Consider the following 16869-nt stretch of genomic DNA (forward strand, 5'->3'; position numbering starts at 1 on the left):
GTATCTCGAATGCCGTAAACATCAACAACTGTTTTATTATACGCTTCTGCTGACGGTGTATATGTGTATGCTTTTTTAGTAAGAATTCCTAAGCTTTCTGTACACAGTGTGCAAAAACTAGAACTTTTTCTTCACTTTTCTTACAGCAGAGGGTCTGCTATGTGGGAGTAACTGGAAGACACAAAGGAAAGAAGGGAGGACAGCAGGGAAAAGGAGTAGGGGAGGATAAAACTGGGACACTGTGCTACATCATAGATTAGATGTTGATGACTGAAAACCAATAGTAATGTTAATGTTAGGATAACTGCAATCTTTGAAGCCCACTGAAAGCAGTGCTTGAATCCTGCTAAAAATATGTAAAGTGACCTTTTTCTTAAGAAATCATCAATTCCTCCATGCCAGTAGGAGTATGTTTATATAGATCATTTATTAAAGTTATACAAATAATACTTTTATATGATTCATTTAAATTCATTTTAAACATTTGGCAGAGAATAGATTCAGTAAAATAGAAGTGGATAGTTTTCTGAAAGTGGGATCAACTCCAGGAATTAATTTTTTTGCCAAATTGTTAAGTCATCATTAAACACTTTCATTGTTTTGATATATTTAATGAATCGTTGCAGCGATATTAGCGTGTAATTTCCTTCAGTCAGTTGGATTTGCTGTTCTTCTCACTGTATGGAGTGTAAATTGTGGTCTGCAGGAATTTTTCTGCTCCTCTAGGAAGCCCCTTAATATTGCAGGTGGTGTTTGTTGTTTAGGTAAATGAACCTTGTCGGCTGAGGAGATGTGTGGTCTCCACCTGCAAGCATTCAGCTGTATGGCAATAAAAATATAAGCCCCATGCTACAGCTGTCCAGATTTAAAGCCTCTTCACAAACTGTAGCTATTTATCAAGTTTAATCCAAAACAGGGATTTTGGATGAAAAGTATATTGTTTATATGCCCTCATTCCAGTTAGCTTACACAGGGCTGATCTTCACTTTGAACATTTTATAACAAGGAGTACAGCTGAGAAAATAGCGCCCTTACCATTACCAATATATATTATTTTGGTTTATTTGGTTTTTTTTAAGTCATTTATTTCTGTATAAAAATAATGTGATCTTAACAAATATAGGTTTCAGTTAGTTAAAATGTATCTAGCAGCCCTATTAGACAAAAAATATGTGGAATTTTGAGATTTTGCATCAATTTTGCCTTTAGCTCAACTAAGTGCAGGAAGTTGTTTTTTCACTTTTCACTTTTTCATTGAAAATGATGACAAAGAGGGAAAAAAAAGGTGACTACTGTGAAACTAATTTGGTATGACCAGTAGCAAAATAAACATTGACAGCAGAACTTGTCCACGGTTCAGATATAGGCCTTGATCTTTCCTATATGTGAAGTCTGCATGTTCTCCACCTCCCCGTGTGGGTCATCTGTTTTCCACCCGCAGTCCACCCACATGCACGCCAGGTGGACCGTAGATTATGTGTGAGTACGAGTATCGTGGCGTCCACCCGTCCTGTGGAGACTGATGATCTGTCTACGACGCTCCTCTGATTTCCACTGGTGCATTCTGGGAAAGGTTGCAGCACTGTGCAGCTTGTTTGTCCACATGTTCCTGCACAGGTTTTGCACTTGAATCCTGCACGAAGTTTCCATTTTGAGCGTGGGAGGTTTTTTTTGTTTTTTTTAAAAGAGGGTTTGCCCGACAGCTTTTTCTGATTTTTTTTTTTTCTTTTTTTTAATGAAGTGTTTTACGAACCAGTCCTCCAAGTGAGACATCAGGTGATGAAGTGGTTCTGATCAATGGGTAAACCTGGAAATATTTTAGGAATATTTGGACCTATGATAATAAATAGGTGTGGTGTTGTCTTGGGAGCATTACTTTTTTTTAAGGAATTTTGGCAGAACAGCATGACATCATAAATTTACCGTAATAAAATTTTACCTCTAAAATGAAATGCTAGGTATAAATAACACCTTTTATCGACTTATCTCGTCGCAATTTAACCAAGTGGATTTATGTCTTTGTTTGTTCATTGAATGGATGGATGTTGTACTTTATTCACAAAGTAATTTTTGCCCAGCAATGACACGCTATTTGATATACTTTGGTATACTGCATGTGTAAAGAACAAAACATTTTTTGGTTATATAGTGTTCTGATTTATTTGTGCTTTTCACTCATACTGGCAATGACGCACAGACTGATATCATTTGTTTGCTTCTCTATCCTAATAAGCATGGAAATTGTAGTAGCCAAACCAGAGGTGAGCTTCTGCAGTAAGCAACGCACTTCTCCAGCCGGAGGGTATAGTATGTCTTTACAGAAAACAGCCAATCTGGCATGTGAAGAAGAACGTTTTCACGGGACTCTATGTACTATGTACGCCCTATTGCTTTGTTCAGCATTAAGAGGATATATAGCAGCCAGGTGCTGCTAGTCAATTGAACATGATTAATTGATGTTCAGTTAATGTGTGAGCACCTGTATAAAAGCAGATGTTTTGGCAGTTTGCTAGTTGCTAATGTTAACAGTAAGCTATAATCTTCCTAGAAGTAAATGTCCCAGCAAATACTTCAGAAGAACAGACTGTGCAATGTTTAGAGAGATTGCAAAAATCCAAAGCTAGATCTCAGACTCCAAACCTGAGTTGGCATGTTAACTGTTAAAGTTCATGGCAGTACAATACACACACACACACACACACACACCTCATACGCAGTGTCACTGGTGGACCATGACCACCTCTATGTATCGGTGTTCTAGACTAAATGTGAAGCAATCTGTCTGACAGCTAAAGCTTGGCAGAAAGTGGGTTTTGCAACAAGACAATAATCCCAAGCACAGCAGCAATTCTGCAACAGAACGGCTAAAAAAGGACAAGAATCAAGATGCTACAGTGACCTAGTCAGACCAAGTTCAGACCTTGACGCGATTGAGATGCTGGTAGGAAATTAAGAATTTGCACAAACAAATATGTGAAAACCTCAATGAACTGAAGCAATGTAGTGAAGACAAGTTGGGCAAAAGTCCTCCAGAATGACGTGAGAGACTGATAGAGGCTGGGATGAAAAGTATAAAAGTATAGGATGCAATTAATTCAAGGTATTGCTGCTAAAGATGTTTCTACAAGCTTCTGAATCAGGAAGTGTGCTTAGTTTTCACAGGACTGACATTACTTACAGTAAAGCCAGTGGCTATGCTTGATAAAATGAGTGTCAGGCTGCTGAAGCCAATATATTGTCAGTGTAAAACTCTTACCAGCCGAAGACTTCTCTATGCCTAACAGCCACATTCTCCCAACGTGCTAACATCGTCTGACAGCAGGTACACAGTTTCAATCACATGTCAGTATCTGACATGTGAGGTGCACTCCACCCTTCTCAAGCCCAATCCTGCCACAGTGCACCTTTCTCAGCACTCTCATTCCTCTAAACATCCCTATTTTGATTCCGATGAGCAGACTTCATCCCAAACAGATATCTGTTCAATGGGGGGGATTAAGTGCAGATACATGACATTTCAGGCCACTCCAAGGACCTGAGTCGAGGCATAAACACCTCCTACGCTATGTCACGAAAATATTTATCTTTGCTCATAGAACTTGTTGAGATAATGTCAACACTCCTTTTGAGAAACAATTACATTTGTACATGAAAGACTAAGAGTCCTTGTGGAATTACAAGTGTGGCATTTAAGTAACTCTTTAAGAAAAACTAGAGATACACACATACAAGTCATATTAGTCTTGCAGAGATACAAGAAGAACTAACAAATTTTTATTAAATGAAAATCCTCTTCATGTTCATTTATCATGACGTTTCCTTGTTTTGACTGCAAATTATTGTTTATTCATCTGGATATGGCTATAAAGGAAATAAAGCTGACGTTATAAAGGATCCACTGGATCAGCTGGAAGTAATTTGTCATTTTCTTCTCTGTGTTTTTTCTCAGTGACCACAACGCTATCTCCAGGCTCAGGCCATGCCAGAAAATGCAACGACACAGAGAGAGCCTACTGTGTGAATGGCGGCGACTGTTACTTCTTCCATGGTATAAATCAGCTTTCCTGCAAGTGAGTAATCTCTTCTATCCTTTTCTTTTCAAGTATTTTTCTTCTTGGCCGTTGTTGTTTGACAGATGTTTTGTCCCACAGTCCAAATTAGAGGCTCTTTTACGGCATCTTGACTTTGATAATCATCTTCAGCTATCTAACTACAAGTTTTTACCTTGCTTTTTGTTTTTGTGGTATAGCTCGATCCCCCTTCCTTCTTTCAGCAGCAGCAGCAGCGACACATCACAGGAATATGCTGCCAGTTTGTCTAACTACCCACCTGTTGTGTATTTTAACACTAATAATGGAGTGAGGCGGTGGTGTGCTCATCCTTTTAAGTCATGTTTAGTGTACAGGAGGGCCGCACATTAAAAGGCTTTTCAAAATGTCATGAGTCACTGGTTTAGTCGTGAGCAAATATTTATGCCTGTTAGAGGCCCCCAATGAGGTAAATAGAATCATTGCTTACATTTGGCAAAGGGGATCAAGACCTGTGTGTAAAGTGCGTTGGAGGAACCATGCATCTTAGCTTTTCAGGAGGAAAACAGGTTGACATTATCACGGAAACAACCTTTTTTTTCTTTGACATTTACATGTGAGTTTGTGTTAGCCTTGAACTCAACATTATTTGGGACCATGTGCACGAGAGGTTAAGGTAAACAAGCGGTTTTCTTTGTAGAGGACTAACAGTTTTTGGTTTTTTAAAAATTTATTTTAAGAGATGAAACAACCACTGTCTCGATTAGTCATTTAGTAATCAGAAAAACGCCTTGCAACTACTTGCATCAACTATTACTCATTTTTAGTCATAAAAGCCAAATGTTCACTGGTTTTAGATTTGGGAATGACTATTGGCTGGTTATCTGCTGCTATTTTAAAATAAAATCATTGATTTTGGGCTGTAGATCAGACAAAACAAGCAATTTCAAAACCGTTCCTTTGGAAACTGTGACTGTTATTTAGATTTTCTTCCATTTATTGGACCCAAATACAGTTGTATTCAGAATTTTATTTACACTCAATATGGGCATGAACGTCATGGTAATTTTGGCTTTTAATGATTTAGTTGAACAACATACATCTTTCATGACTTTAAAAACAAATATTTGGTGCACAAGTTTAAATTTATGTAGGATTTTCACTACTTTTCCTACGTACATTTGGTTAAATGTACATTAGAAAGTTACACCTCAATCAGACACTTTTGGTAGCAGTTAACAACCTGGATTAATTCTGTCTGGATATTTGACCACTCTTCTTGGCAGAATTGGTAGAGTTTGTTTAAAGTGGTTGGTTTTCTGGCACAGGCCCAACTTTTAACTTTACTTTTTGATGTGTCTGTGGGATCATTTTCTTGTTGGAACATGCAACTGTCTACACGTTTCAACTGTCTAGCTGTTGATCTAAGGTGAAGGTAGCAGGTAGTCCTACTTCTATATTATTCCATTCACTTTGTGTAATGTACCACTGCCACTGATGAGTGCATGTAAACCTTTGACCACAGCTGTATGTATTAGTTAATCAAAAGGAAAAAAAATAGGTTGCCTTAGTTGTAAAAATCAGTTAAACCTTATTGTGTAGTTACAATACAAATGACATCTGCTTGCATGGTTGTCAGATATTCTGATGTATTTTCTCTTTAACCATATGCTAACATAATCCTTTAGGCTGATTTGATATAGAGCTGAAACACTGGCAAGGCTTTCTGTGCCCAGTTGGCCGCAGGAAGAATGCTCGATGAGCAAGCAGGACATGGCTGCAACAGCCGTTCAATACGCTGTGTACAAATTGGAGGCAGCAATAACTCAATTGCTGCAGCTAACTCACTCACGGCTGGGGCATGGGTCCAGAAAAGTTGGATAATGCAGTGAAGGCCTGCAGGGATTTGTTGCCCCACAGCCATCTCATTCAATATAGGCCAGGCTTCAGTGGGTATTACTCTCTGGCTAAACAAGTCCTGCAGACAGCTAGTCCTACTTTTATTCCCAGCTCCTTCACTCTCAGATAGAAACTTTTAGGTGGAGGTAAGGTGATGTGATAAGGTGAAATGATGTAAAGAGTGTTGAAAGTTGAAACCTGCTGTTATTTTCATGCAAAGCATGCATAATGTGCAGAAAAAAACTGTATTTGTTAGTTGTGTACATTCAGTCAGGACCACTGCAGCCAAAAAGGGAAAATAATTATTTCCATCTGCAGGACTCTGGCGTGCAGAAGATTATTAGTATGGCTCTAATCTGGGACTTTTCTACACTTTTAGTTGCTTACAAGGAAGGTAAAAGCAACTTAAATAGGTACCCAGTATGAAATTTGATGATTGAACATGCAAGAATATCAGCTTAAGCATAAGGTGAAAAAGGCTGGCAGTGAGATCTTCTGATGTGCTTGGATTGCAAGCCAATCTTGACATTGTGGCTTCCCTCAACTAATTATGTGCTTGTTATATTTTTGAATCAGCTGAAACGGCTCGAATAAAGGTGCTCAAAATTTGACTGAGATGGTTTTAAATCGGGCGTATACTCCACAGATCTCACAGATCTCCTGGGTAATGCTCATTACAGATACCTGATTTTTTTTTCTGTCTTTCAGTTTGCTTCATATTGTCTGACCAGCAGTCCAAATCCAACAAAATTAAGTTTATAATGATTCAAAACAAGGAAAAGCAGCAAACCATCAGAGACACAGTGATTAGAAGTTTTACTATTATGTAATAAATTGACTGTTTCAGTTCTATACATGATGATACAAGTACAATGAAAGTTGTTGAACAGAAGTGTCTTCCTAAGAGAACGATAGTTATCACTTCTTTATGGAACTTATTAGAAGGGTAATGAGTTGAGAAAGTTCAGTGTATCTACAGTTTGTAGAACATTTTCATAAACATTGCAAAGTGTTTGTTTTCCTCCTGAAAGTTACATGTTTATTTTCTGCACCTCTGTGGTCATTTGCACCCTGTGACAGTTTATTTCCTTCATCTTTCAGCCAAGTTTCCTCAACCTAGGTGGCGCGATCCCCCCCCACCCCCCCACCCACCCGCCCCCACCCAGTTAAACACCATCACTCAGGATGAGTAACTCATTGCCGAATATTTATGGCGCTCCCAGGAGGCACTGTGTGGACCCAGTAAATCACATTTGTTGGATCAGTGGTCTAGTTGTGGCTCTGGGTGGATTGTTGGTGGCCCTGAAAAGACCAACTTCTCATCCAAATTGAGATTCTAATGAGGAAAAATGGTTTAACCCAACACTCCTGATGGTGATGATAGTCTGTCCTCAGTAACAAAAACATAACGCAGCCACACATTTGAAACTTTGGTCCTGACGCTGACTTCAAAGAACAGCTGAACACATCCTCGCGTGTTTACCAAGAAACTATTACATATTCATTTTTTTTCCTTTTGTTTTTCTTTCCAAGCTGGAAATTAAAATTTGGGATTTTATTTCCTTATTTCCTGATCTGACTGCTTTAACACTCTGTGCTCTGGTATCAGTTATAAAACAGTCACGTTTGCAGGTTATGGATACATCCACAAGGATTCCAACAGGCTCCAAGAGAAAGAGAAACATTTCCCAACTTTCAGCTCTGTTTCACTGCTTTCCAAGGAATGATTTATTGATTACCTATAAAACATTGCCTGGTTTATCCCGAGCTACATTCTTATTCTCCACACACTCATGAAAATTGCTCTTCTCTCATCCCATAGACCGAGTTCAGAAAGCCATGGGACTGTCAGTATCCTGAATCACATTTATCTCTTTTTCTAAAAGCCCATATTATTATTATTATATGTCATTATATATGTTTTTTTTTTTTGTTCTTTCTCTGCCAAGATGAGAGCCCAGGCTGAAGTATATTTTTACCCTTTTTTGTTTGTCAGTGTGTCTGTAAGGGGGGGGGGAAGCTGCTAGCTTATCAGAGAGATGCAGCATCTGCTAAGCATTACATTTTTGTGCAGACTGAGATCAATTTAAAACTGCGAAATTGGGCACGTTCATCAGCAGAGGATGGCCTCCTTGCTTTGTTTGCACTTTACTGTGAGTTTGGAAGCAGTTTTTTTGTTGTTGCTGTTACTTGTTTTGTTGTGTGTTTAAACATGCTGTGACATTTTGCAGAAATGTGTGTGAAGGGATTCAAGCCCCTGAAATCAACGTCACTCTCTGTGTGTGTGTTTTTTTTCCTTTTCCATAACACTTGTCTGCTCCTTCCCAGATGTCCGGATGGATACTTCGGCCCTCGATGCTTACAGACTGAGCCACTGCGGGTGTACATGCCCAATCCTTTCAAAAGTATGTTCAAATGATATGAGCAGCTGACAACAGAGACACAGTTGTCACTGGATTACCTCTGTGGACTCTTGCTGCCCTCCTCATCCCCCCCACTCCCCACCCCCCCACCAGATCTCTTCCTCTTTCTCCTCCTCTTCCTCCTTCTCAGGTCAACACGCATTGAGCTGTGCACTACACCATGCACACGACGGTGTCATCCAAAGGGAACACTCTGCTTCTGCTGTCTGTAGATGTTCTGTTGTTCTAATTCTGTGTCTCTCTTCCTCTCTCCCTCTCTCTCTCCCCCTCTTCTCCCCCCCTTCCCTTCTTTCTCACTTTTTCTTACTCATACTGTCCTTTTCACTCCACCCTCTCCCCCTCTATTTTCTTCCTTTCTCTCACTCTTTCACCACCCTCCTCCTCTTCCTCCTTCTCTCTTTCTTCGGCTTTGTTTCTTTCCATCAGGTGTCCAAATGACTTTACTGGTGATCGCTGTCAAACCTACGTTATGGCCAGTTTCTACCGTATGTCAATTTCCTCTTCTGTCACTGTCAGTCTGTCCTCGTGTCACGCGTGCATGCTGGGTGTAGAGACCGCATTAATTTCCTGTTATTACCTAATAGTTTTGTCTGTGTCTGCTCTGGTGACTCATTCACAAGCTGACATAGATTAGTGGAGTCTGTTACTGTGTTTGGTCTGCATGTAATATTGTGTGCCCTTTGACTCAGTGCAGTGCGTTGCATGCGCATTCTCAGAATAAGAGTTCGTAGCGAGGCCGACAACAGTGAGTCAGGATGTGAGTTTGCTTTGTGCAAGTTGATTTGCACATCGCAAGTTGCATGTAACGACACAGTCTAATGGCAAAATAATTACAAAAGGACTTTGTTTAGCCCACTTACTAATGATGCCTGTTCTCGCAATCAGCTTGAAACATGCAAGCACATTTGACCCTAAGTAGAGCTTGTATGGAAAGCCTGGCCCAAACAATTAGTCGCAACTAACAAGCATGACAAATGACTGGCTCTATCAGGTGGAGCACTAACTGATAACAGCAAGCTTGTAAAGAGCCCTTATTTGAGAGGCTGCAACCAGCTGAAGCTGAAATGATGGTGCATTTCTTTCTACTAGGATTTATTAAATATTGATAAACAGGTGTGAAAGCGTAACCGTTATCATCAATATAAAGATCAAATATGAAAATGAAAAAACAAAATCACACTGATTTGATTTGATGTCGGAGATAATCAGGGATTCCAAAAGAAAAGGCCCACTTACCGCAAAACTTTACAGCACCTGCCTCGCATTAGTTCAAAATCAGCCAAGATGGTAAATGTGAAGCACTATTTGTTTAACTTTGAGACCAGTTGATAACTTGCGGAGGACCTAAATCACAGCCAGCCTGTAGAAAACACTAATTTTGTTAGGTCCACACAAGAACATTTAGCAAATTACATCTGCTATAACACGCTGATCCAGAAGAAACAAAATGGTGTTCGCACGGCAGATAGTCCAAACACTGTACTGGAGTGCCATGTCAAACAGCTTTAGTAGCCTGGGGTTAGAGAACTAAACCCTGCACCATCCCACAAGGCAACATCTGCAAACACATCTATCAACTGCGTTGTTATACGAAGATTAGAGGACGTTTTGTGGATGACTATGGCCTGATTGATATTGCCCTTAAGGGTTTTAGCTTTAAAAACCAACCACATGGTGGGGATTCTTGTTAATGTAGTCCTGTGGAGCGTTTAAACGTCAGTATTACTTGATTGGTGATTACTTGTACACCGAGAGACGTGACATTAATGAAACGTAACGACTGAAATTTCAAAAAGTCTGGACTCGATTCTTTAGGGAAAGCACTGCATGCACAGGGTTCAAGTATAAAAATGATATAGAATTAAATCCAAAGCCTGTCATTTATGCTGGATAATGGCAGCATCATGCCTTTGCAAGCCCATATGGTTGCGATTTAATGTAACATTGCATTCAGAAAATAACAAACTGCATCTGGGTTTGGAGTTTCTTAATGCTCATCCCTGTAGTCTGACTTTTCAAGCTTACACATTCTGTTTGTTGTATATTGGCACAGAGTACAATACCCCCAAAAAACCCCTTCTTAAGTACAAGTAATTTCATCTCACATTAAGTTGTAATGCACTGTGCTGAAATTGCTTGTTTTTCTGGCAGAGCAGACAGTTTGTGTGGGAGCTTTTTTTTCCTCCCCCGTACACTCACACACTTTTTCTACATTCTGTTTAACTTCAGCGCAGCTGTGCATCAAGGACAGCGTTTATTTCCTGTTCTCATCCAGCTACACAAGTACAGACCAGCCTTGTGTTATTTGCTTTGCATGGTTATACAACCAAGTAATCAAAAAACAGACAGAAGATGATAAAAACAAATAGTAAAATAATGAGAGAGAAAAAAAGCATGGACCCTCTTTCTGTTACAACACTATCATGGGAACAGCTTGGCTTTTAGTCTTTACAATCAAGTAGAACTGCTAAAATTTTAGTTTAAAGGGCAGACCCTTGTGCTCACGCACATCCGTTTCATAGTTAAAAACCTGCCTCCCGAAAGGGGCACCTCCCATCCCCAGGAGATAAAAAAGAGAAGGAGGATGGCTTTTTTTCTCCTCAGCCATAAGTGCTTGGATTAAATAAGAGCATGTTGTCATAAGAACAGCTGGGAATTGCTTTAGCCCAAGTAAAGCAAGTGAGGAGCCAGAAATATGGACTTTCTAGCTGGCACGACGTCCCTGTGGCCTCTATCTGCCATACAATATAAAGTCAAGCCATAATTCTTCTTATTCTTCATGATTACTCCAACACAGTGCACATACACTCCTTTTAACTTGCCTGTTCATGTGATGGGTGTGTCTTGGAATTGACAGTGTTGCATTTTTAGAAAGCAGAAAACTGAAAGCACAGGTAATCTCGGTAGATGACGCATATTTTCCCAAACAGTTGCTATGCACCTAATATCTCATTCCCTTTTAGAATTTTGTTTGGTTATGCAATGATATGGCGCTTCATAAAACATAAACCTCAAGACTTACTTGTAAAACATAAAACTGTGGTGCAAGATAAACACAGTCACAGTCCCTCAGAAGTGGCTGCATGCTTGGGCAAAATTCTGCATCATTGCATTTGGAAAGAAAATAAGCGGGGTTAATTCAGCCCCCTCACGTGCCACCGGAGACGCTACGTGTGATTATAAATGGAGACTGAGGATGACAAAGCCGACAGCGGTAGTGACTCCAGGCAATCTTTGGTTGTTAAGATTATGAGTACGTCCTGTTTGTTTTTAGAGAGCCGCAACTATTGGTAACAGATCCGCCATGAAAGCAGAACAGGCTTAAATAACCCTACACCTACCACAGTGGGTGCATCTATAGGATGTGCTCACCACTAGCACCTGGTTGCTGTCAGGGATCAGCCTTTTATAGGAGTAATAAACACTAAGCGACTCACACAGGGCCACATCATCTCTCCTTTGATCATATCTGGAAACGTTCCCTTTACTTGGCACTGCATTATTACTGAATTGGACCAACACAGCAACTGGTAATATGTATCAAAAAAAGAGCGAAAACTTATTACGTATTGTAAACTTACTGTGAGTCAGCTTTTCCGCTAACTCGAAAAAATTACTAAAAAGGAAATGATCTTGTTGAGGCCCCGTATGCTGAGATATAGTGTAGATATAATTTTCAAGCAAGAGCAGAATATTGTAGTTTTATTAAAAAGTAGTAAAAAGAAATCAAAAATCCCTTTATTAGAATTAGTAGTAGTGATATGTGGTAGTGATACTGATATGTAGTGTGGTTTGAAGTGTGTGTTGCATGCTTGTGTCTCGTCTTAGATAGTACTGACCATGTCGTTCTGACAATAACCAACAAGTGTTGTGTAATGCCAATTTGTACTTGCTCCACTTCTATATTAGAAGGTGCCGCTCTTAATCTGGTCTTTTGTTTCTTGTGTCTCTCCTCCCCTCCCCCACCCACCTTCCAACTCTCTGCAATGGCAGAGCATCTTGGAATTGAATTTATGGGTATGGAACAATCCATTTTGATTCTCAGTGCTAGCATAGTTACTAAGATGTCGTTCATTTTGACATTGCTCGTGTTCCGTCTGTGGTGTGACCTGTAAAACCATATCGTCCCCCGATTAACAAGTCGATCTCTCAAACAATCATGCCATGACTTATTACGACGACGAACCCTCAGTCAATGCAACTGATCCTTCATCAAACATCATTAACATGGATGTAATCGCCTCAACCTCTCATTCGCGTGCAATGGAAAAGTACCATTAACTCAGTTTCCGTCTCACTTACAAGAGCATATTTTCCCCTTGGACTTTAGTTCCTCATTCCATCTGTAACAAGCATGATCTGTCATGTTTGGAGCTATACCCAAGGATTTGCTCAATATTAGGATCTATCTTTCCGACCTTCTTGGTCTCATTTCTAGCGTCTCTTTTTTTTTTTCTTTGATATGCCACCTCAGTCTTTCTTTTTATGTGTGATCCTGACCATGCCTCTTATATCATTTCGTCATTAGTGTAGCTGAAATGTAATGTCGGAGTATAAAACATGATGCGTTTCTGGTTTGGATCATCCTTCAGGGATGCTGTAAAATGCTGTGATGTGAGCATGCCATGCTATATTTAGAACCTACTCTTTCTCCTCTATCAGACACTCTTTCTGCCCTCTTTCATCGTCAGCCTTTGTTTCCTGCTACCTTTTCCAGAAAAGTCCTCTTGTGGTTGGGAGTATAAAATTAATAGTAGATCTAGCTGCTTCAACTACACAAGTGCACTCTAGTAGTAGACCATAAGTGTCATTAAACTAACATAAGTATCGTTTCCTCTGTTTCAAATTCAATATCAGTGGCTAAAGGCAATATTGTTGAAATATCACTGAGTTTGCAGCTAAAAATAAACTGACTTCAGTGATTTATTTATGGCATCAGAAGCTTGACACAAATTGGTCTGCTGATGTAAAATGGCTACTGGTGAATGAAAGGAGGAAACCTGAGATGGTTGCACAGATTCAATTCATTCTTATTACATTATTAATTGGGGACTACACTGCCTCCATTATTTCCCCCCAGGGGAAACAAAGAATCTACGTCAACCTTTTACAAGCTCTTCTCTGGAAAAGCAAAAGCATCAGTCAAATTTCATCTTCATTTCATTTCAAATTTCTCTTGTTTTACAAATTTTTTTGCAAAATTGTTGTGATCTCATCGTTGTGTTTCACTGAATGCCTGAGCAGATGATCGCTTCTGTAAGTGAGTGAGATAGTAGACCACCAAAGACACCAAGACTAAGACTTGTTATTGAATATTTCTCATTTTATCATGCATGGTGCAATTTAAAATAGCTGGTTTTTAGAGTTGTTTGATCGAACAGTCTAACTCTCCAACAGTCCAATGCCCTTCCCCCACCTACGCCGCCTTACTGCAGCGCAGGGAGCAGCAGCAGCATCTGCTGCATTTGTGATTATGCGAAAGAAGAGGTTTAAGTGTGAAGGGAAAGGAGGATGATGCTTCATTCTGCTCAGGATTTAGTAAAAAAAAATAGATGTGTAGATGTACAGTGACACCATAACCACCTTAAAGAAGCTAATTTTTTTCCTCTGTCATTTCTGTGTGTGTGTGTGTATGTGTGTGTGTGTGCGTGCGTGCGTGCGTGTGTGTGTGTGTGTGCGTGCGTGTGTGTGTGTGTGTGTGTGTGTGTGTGATGTTGACAGAGGCAGAGGAACTCTACCAGAAAAGAGTCCTGACAATCACGGGTATTTGTGTGGCTCTCTTGGTCGTGGGCATCGTGTGTGTGGTTGCCTACTGTAAAACCAAGTAAGTCCAGATGATGAATGATTTCTGAAGATGTACTCATGCTCTTTAATTTAATAAATATACAAAACCGTAAATATTAGTGTACTGCCCAGTCCTTGTGACATTCAGCAGGTGGAAATGATAGATTATGTCTTAAAATATACCCTTACTTTATTAGGCATGTTTAAATAGTTACTGTAGGTGTTACAGTAAATCAAAAAGACTTAATAAAAGGTGATTAAATAATAAGGGAATGACCAAGATGTTCTCAACAGGAAACAAAGAAACAGGATGCACAATCATCTGCGACAAAACATGTGTCCAGAACATCCCAATCGTAACTTAGCTAATGGACCCAATCACCCAGGACCCGGCCCGGAGGATATCCCTATGGTAGATGTATGTTTCCGAGGATTCCTTACATTATTACAGTACACACAGACTAATTTACACCACATGGATTTTGTTCTTTACAATCTTTTTTGTTTTTCACTCTCCACCTGCAGTACATATCAAAGAATGTCCCTGCGACTGAACGTGTTATACGGCCTGCTACAGAGGGCTCATTTCCTGCCAGTCATGCCTCTTCCAGATCTCACAACTCTTCCACACGAGCTCATTCATCAACTCACAGGTGAGCATCCAGCACGTGCGTCATCATAACTGCCTCTTGCAAATAGAGAATCAATCACAAAGTGATAGAAGAGTTTGATTCATCGAGACAAGTTCCTATATTTAAAGGGCACACTCAGTTTTAGTTGATCATTACAATCAGATGTAAGTAAATTGTTAACAGTGCAGAGTATCTGAATAGAATCGTTAAAAAACACACACCGGGAGTCTCGCTGCTGCAGCGTGAGCCAATTGCTGGTGAGGTAAGACAGTCTGTCTGATTTCTGCTGAAAAAGGCAAGCTTTGTTATCTGTAACAGACAGGATTTTAATTTTGTAAGTGATCTAAGATGGGAAAAAGTAGTGCAGGCAGAGGAGTCACAGCTGAAAGTATTACCAGGATTTCTCACATGGGAATTTGCAAAGACACAGAGGCCAACGAGTGCTGAATGTATTAGTCTGCACTACTGAAGATTTGGTTTTCTTCTGTAGTTTCTATTGGAAAGCTCTTGTGGACTTCTCTTCAGAAGCAACTTAATCAAAGGGTTTATGACTGACCTGTCGCTGTGAGGGACTAAGTTTTCATATGCAGGTTAGAGAGGAACAGGATCAAAAGAGATAAGAGCTGAATATCTGGGTACTTTTGCTAACGGATCATGGAATTGCAGTTGAATTGTGGAAATGTTCTTCCTCCAGAGACAGCCGCAGATTTGTTATCAAGCACTCTTTCAAAAAAAAAGGACAAAAAAGTGAAACTTGGACATATTGTGGGGTGGTTAACACCTATTTTTTTTGTCTTTTTTTTATTGTCAGACATGAGGAACGGACATGGAGCCTGGAACATTCTGACAGTATCCTCTCTGACTCGCCGGGAATGATGTCATCATCCGTGGGGACCAGTAAATGCAGCAGCCCTGCGTGCATGGAGGCTCGAGCACGGCGCGCTGCACACTGTGGTTACTCTGACCCCCATCGGCCGAGGCTGCAGTACGGGGACTCCTTCGACTCGCTGGGAGACTCTCCGCACAGCGACAGGTGGGGACCAGACCTGTGTGGCTGATATGGCACTGGGTTTGTCATGAATATTTTGAGAAGTTTCCTCTCTCTGCTGGTTCTCTCTCAGCCTCGAGAGGCCAGTCAGGGCACTCTGAGAGACTCAGTGGAAACTGACACACAGCAGGCATGATGATGAAATACGCTAAGGTAGGCAAGAGTGAGAAACAGTGCTCATTTCAATGGGAAGAGTATTCCCTGGCCAATATGCAATTCTAATTGGCTAGTGTTCCCTTTTAATGTTATTTTATTTTATTTAAGGGATGGTGTGACATTTTGTTAAATACACTTGTCTGCCATTTTTCACAGTCAGATTTAAACTCACTTAAGTCAGAAATAGGACAGGTTTAGTGCAAGCTAGCACAAAGAGGAGATTCAAAAACAGTCTGGCAGATGCAAAGAAATACGCCTTTCATCACCTCCACAGCTGTATCATTTTTATTTCCTGTACTTCATGTAAACATGTCTGTACCAGAGGCACAGAGAAATTAAAGTTCTCACATGACAAATCAGATCAGACCTAAACTTAGATCTAAATAGTGTACATCTAGGTCTTTCTCTTTATGTGTGTTGTAATTCAATAGTAGTCAGCGTTACATTATTCTGTTGCCTGATTGTGGTACCTAAAATCCCCAAATGCCCTCCTCGGTCTCTGCTGATGTCTTGAATTCCAGCACTGTTCACAGCTGACAATCCATCACTCAGCAAGCCTAGATTAGCAGTGAGCTGAGAGGAAATTTGGGAATTTGGGAGCATGGTTGGTTTCTACTGTTTCAACACAACTCCTACAAAGATTTATAAAAACACTAAGGTTAAGGTTTCTAAAAACAAATTATTTCTTAGTATGAAGACCTGCTTTAAAAGGGTGCTTAACATCACACTCTCAAACATTTTTTATTCGAATGAAAGTCATTAACGGTGTTGTAACATAATGGTGATTTGAGCCTATGGTCTGCTGTAAAGGTATTGCAATATTTATACAGTGTTACACACAGTAGCTGCATTATTCCCAGGAAAAAAATACTGTATTAACTGAATGTGTTCTAGCCCTT

The 16869-nt window shown here is 40.0% G+C and overlaps 1 protein-coding gene across 2 annotated transcripts in view; it reads left to right on the plus strand.

Annotated features, from left to right (window-relative positions):
- nrg2a (neuregulin 2a) overlaps nucleotides 1–16869 on the plus strand; it is a 76151-nt gene that overhangs the window by 54197 nt on the left and 5085 nt on the right. For both annotated transcript variants that reach the window (XM_084942317.1, XM_084942316.1), the window contains exons 4-10: nucleotides 3950–4070; nucleotides 8777–8835; nucleotides 12344–12367; nucleotides 14072–14174; nucleotides 14429–14552; nucleotides 14660–14787; nucleotides 15578–15799. In XM_084942317.1, coding sequence (XP_084798443.1) covers nucleotides 3950–4070; nucleotides 8777–8835; nucleotides 12344–12367; nucleotides 14072–14174; nucleotides 14429–14552; nucleotides 14660–14787; nucleotides 15578–15799 — 781 coding nt within the window. The remainder of the gene's footprint in view (nucleotides 1–3949; nucleotides 4071–8776; nucleotides 8836–12343; nucleotides 12368–14071; nucleotides 14175–14428; nucleotides 14553–14659; nucleotides 14788–15577; nucleotides 15800–16869) is intronic.

The sequence above is a fragment of the Perissodus microlepis genome, chromosome 10, assembly GCF_051167445.1.
Source record: "Perissodus microlepis isolate ML-2025 ecotype Zambia chromosome 10, ASM5116744v1, whole genome shotgun sequence".
Lineage (NCBI taxonomy): Eukaryota > Metazoa > Chordata > Actinopteri > Cichliformes > Cichlidae > Perissodus > Perissodus microlepis.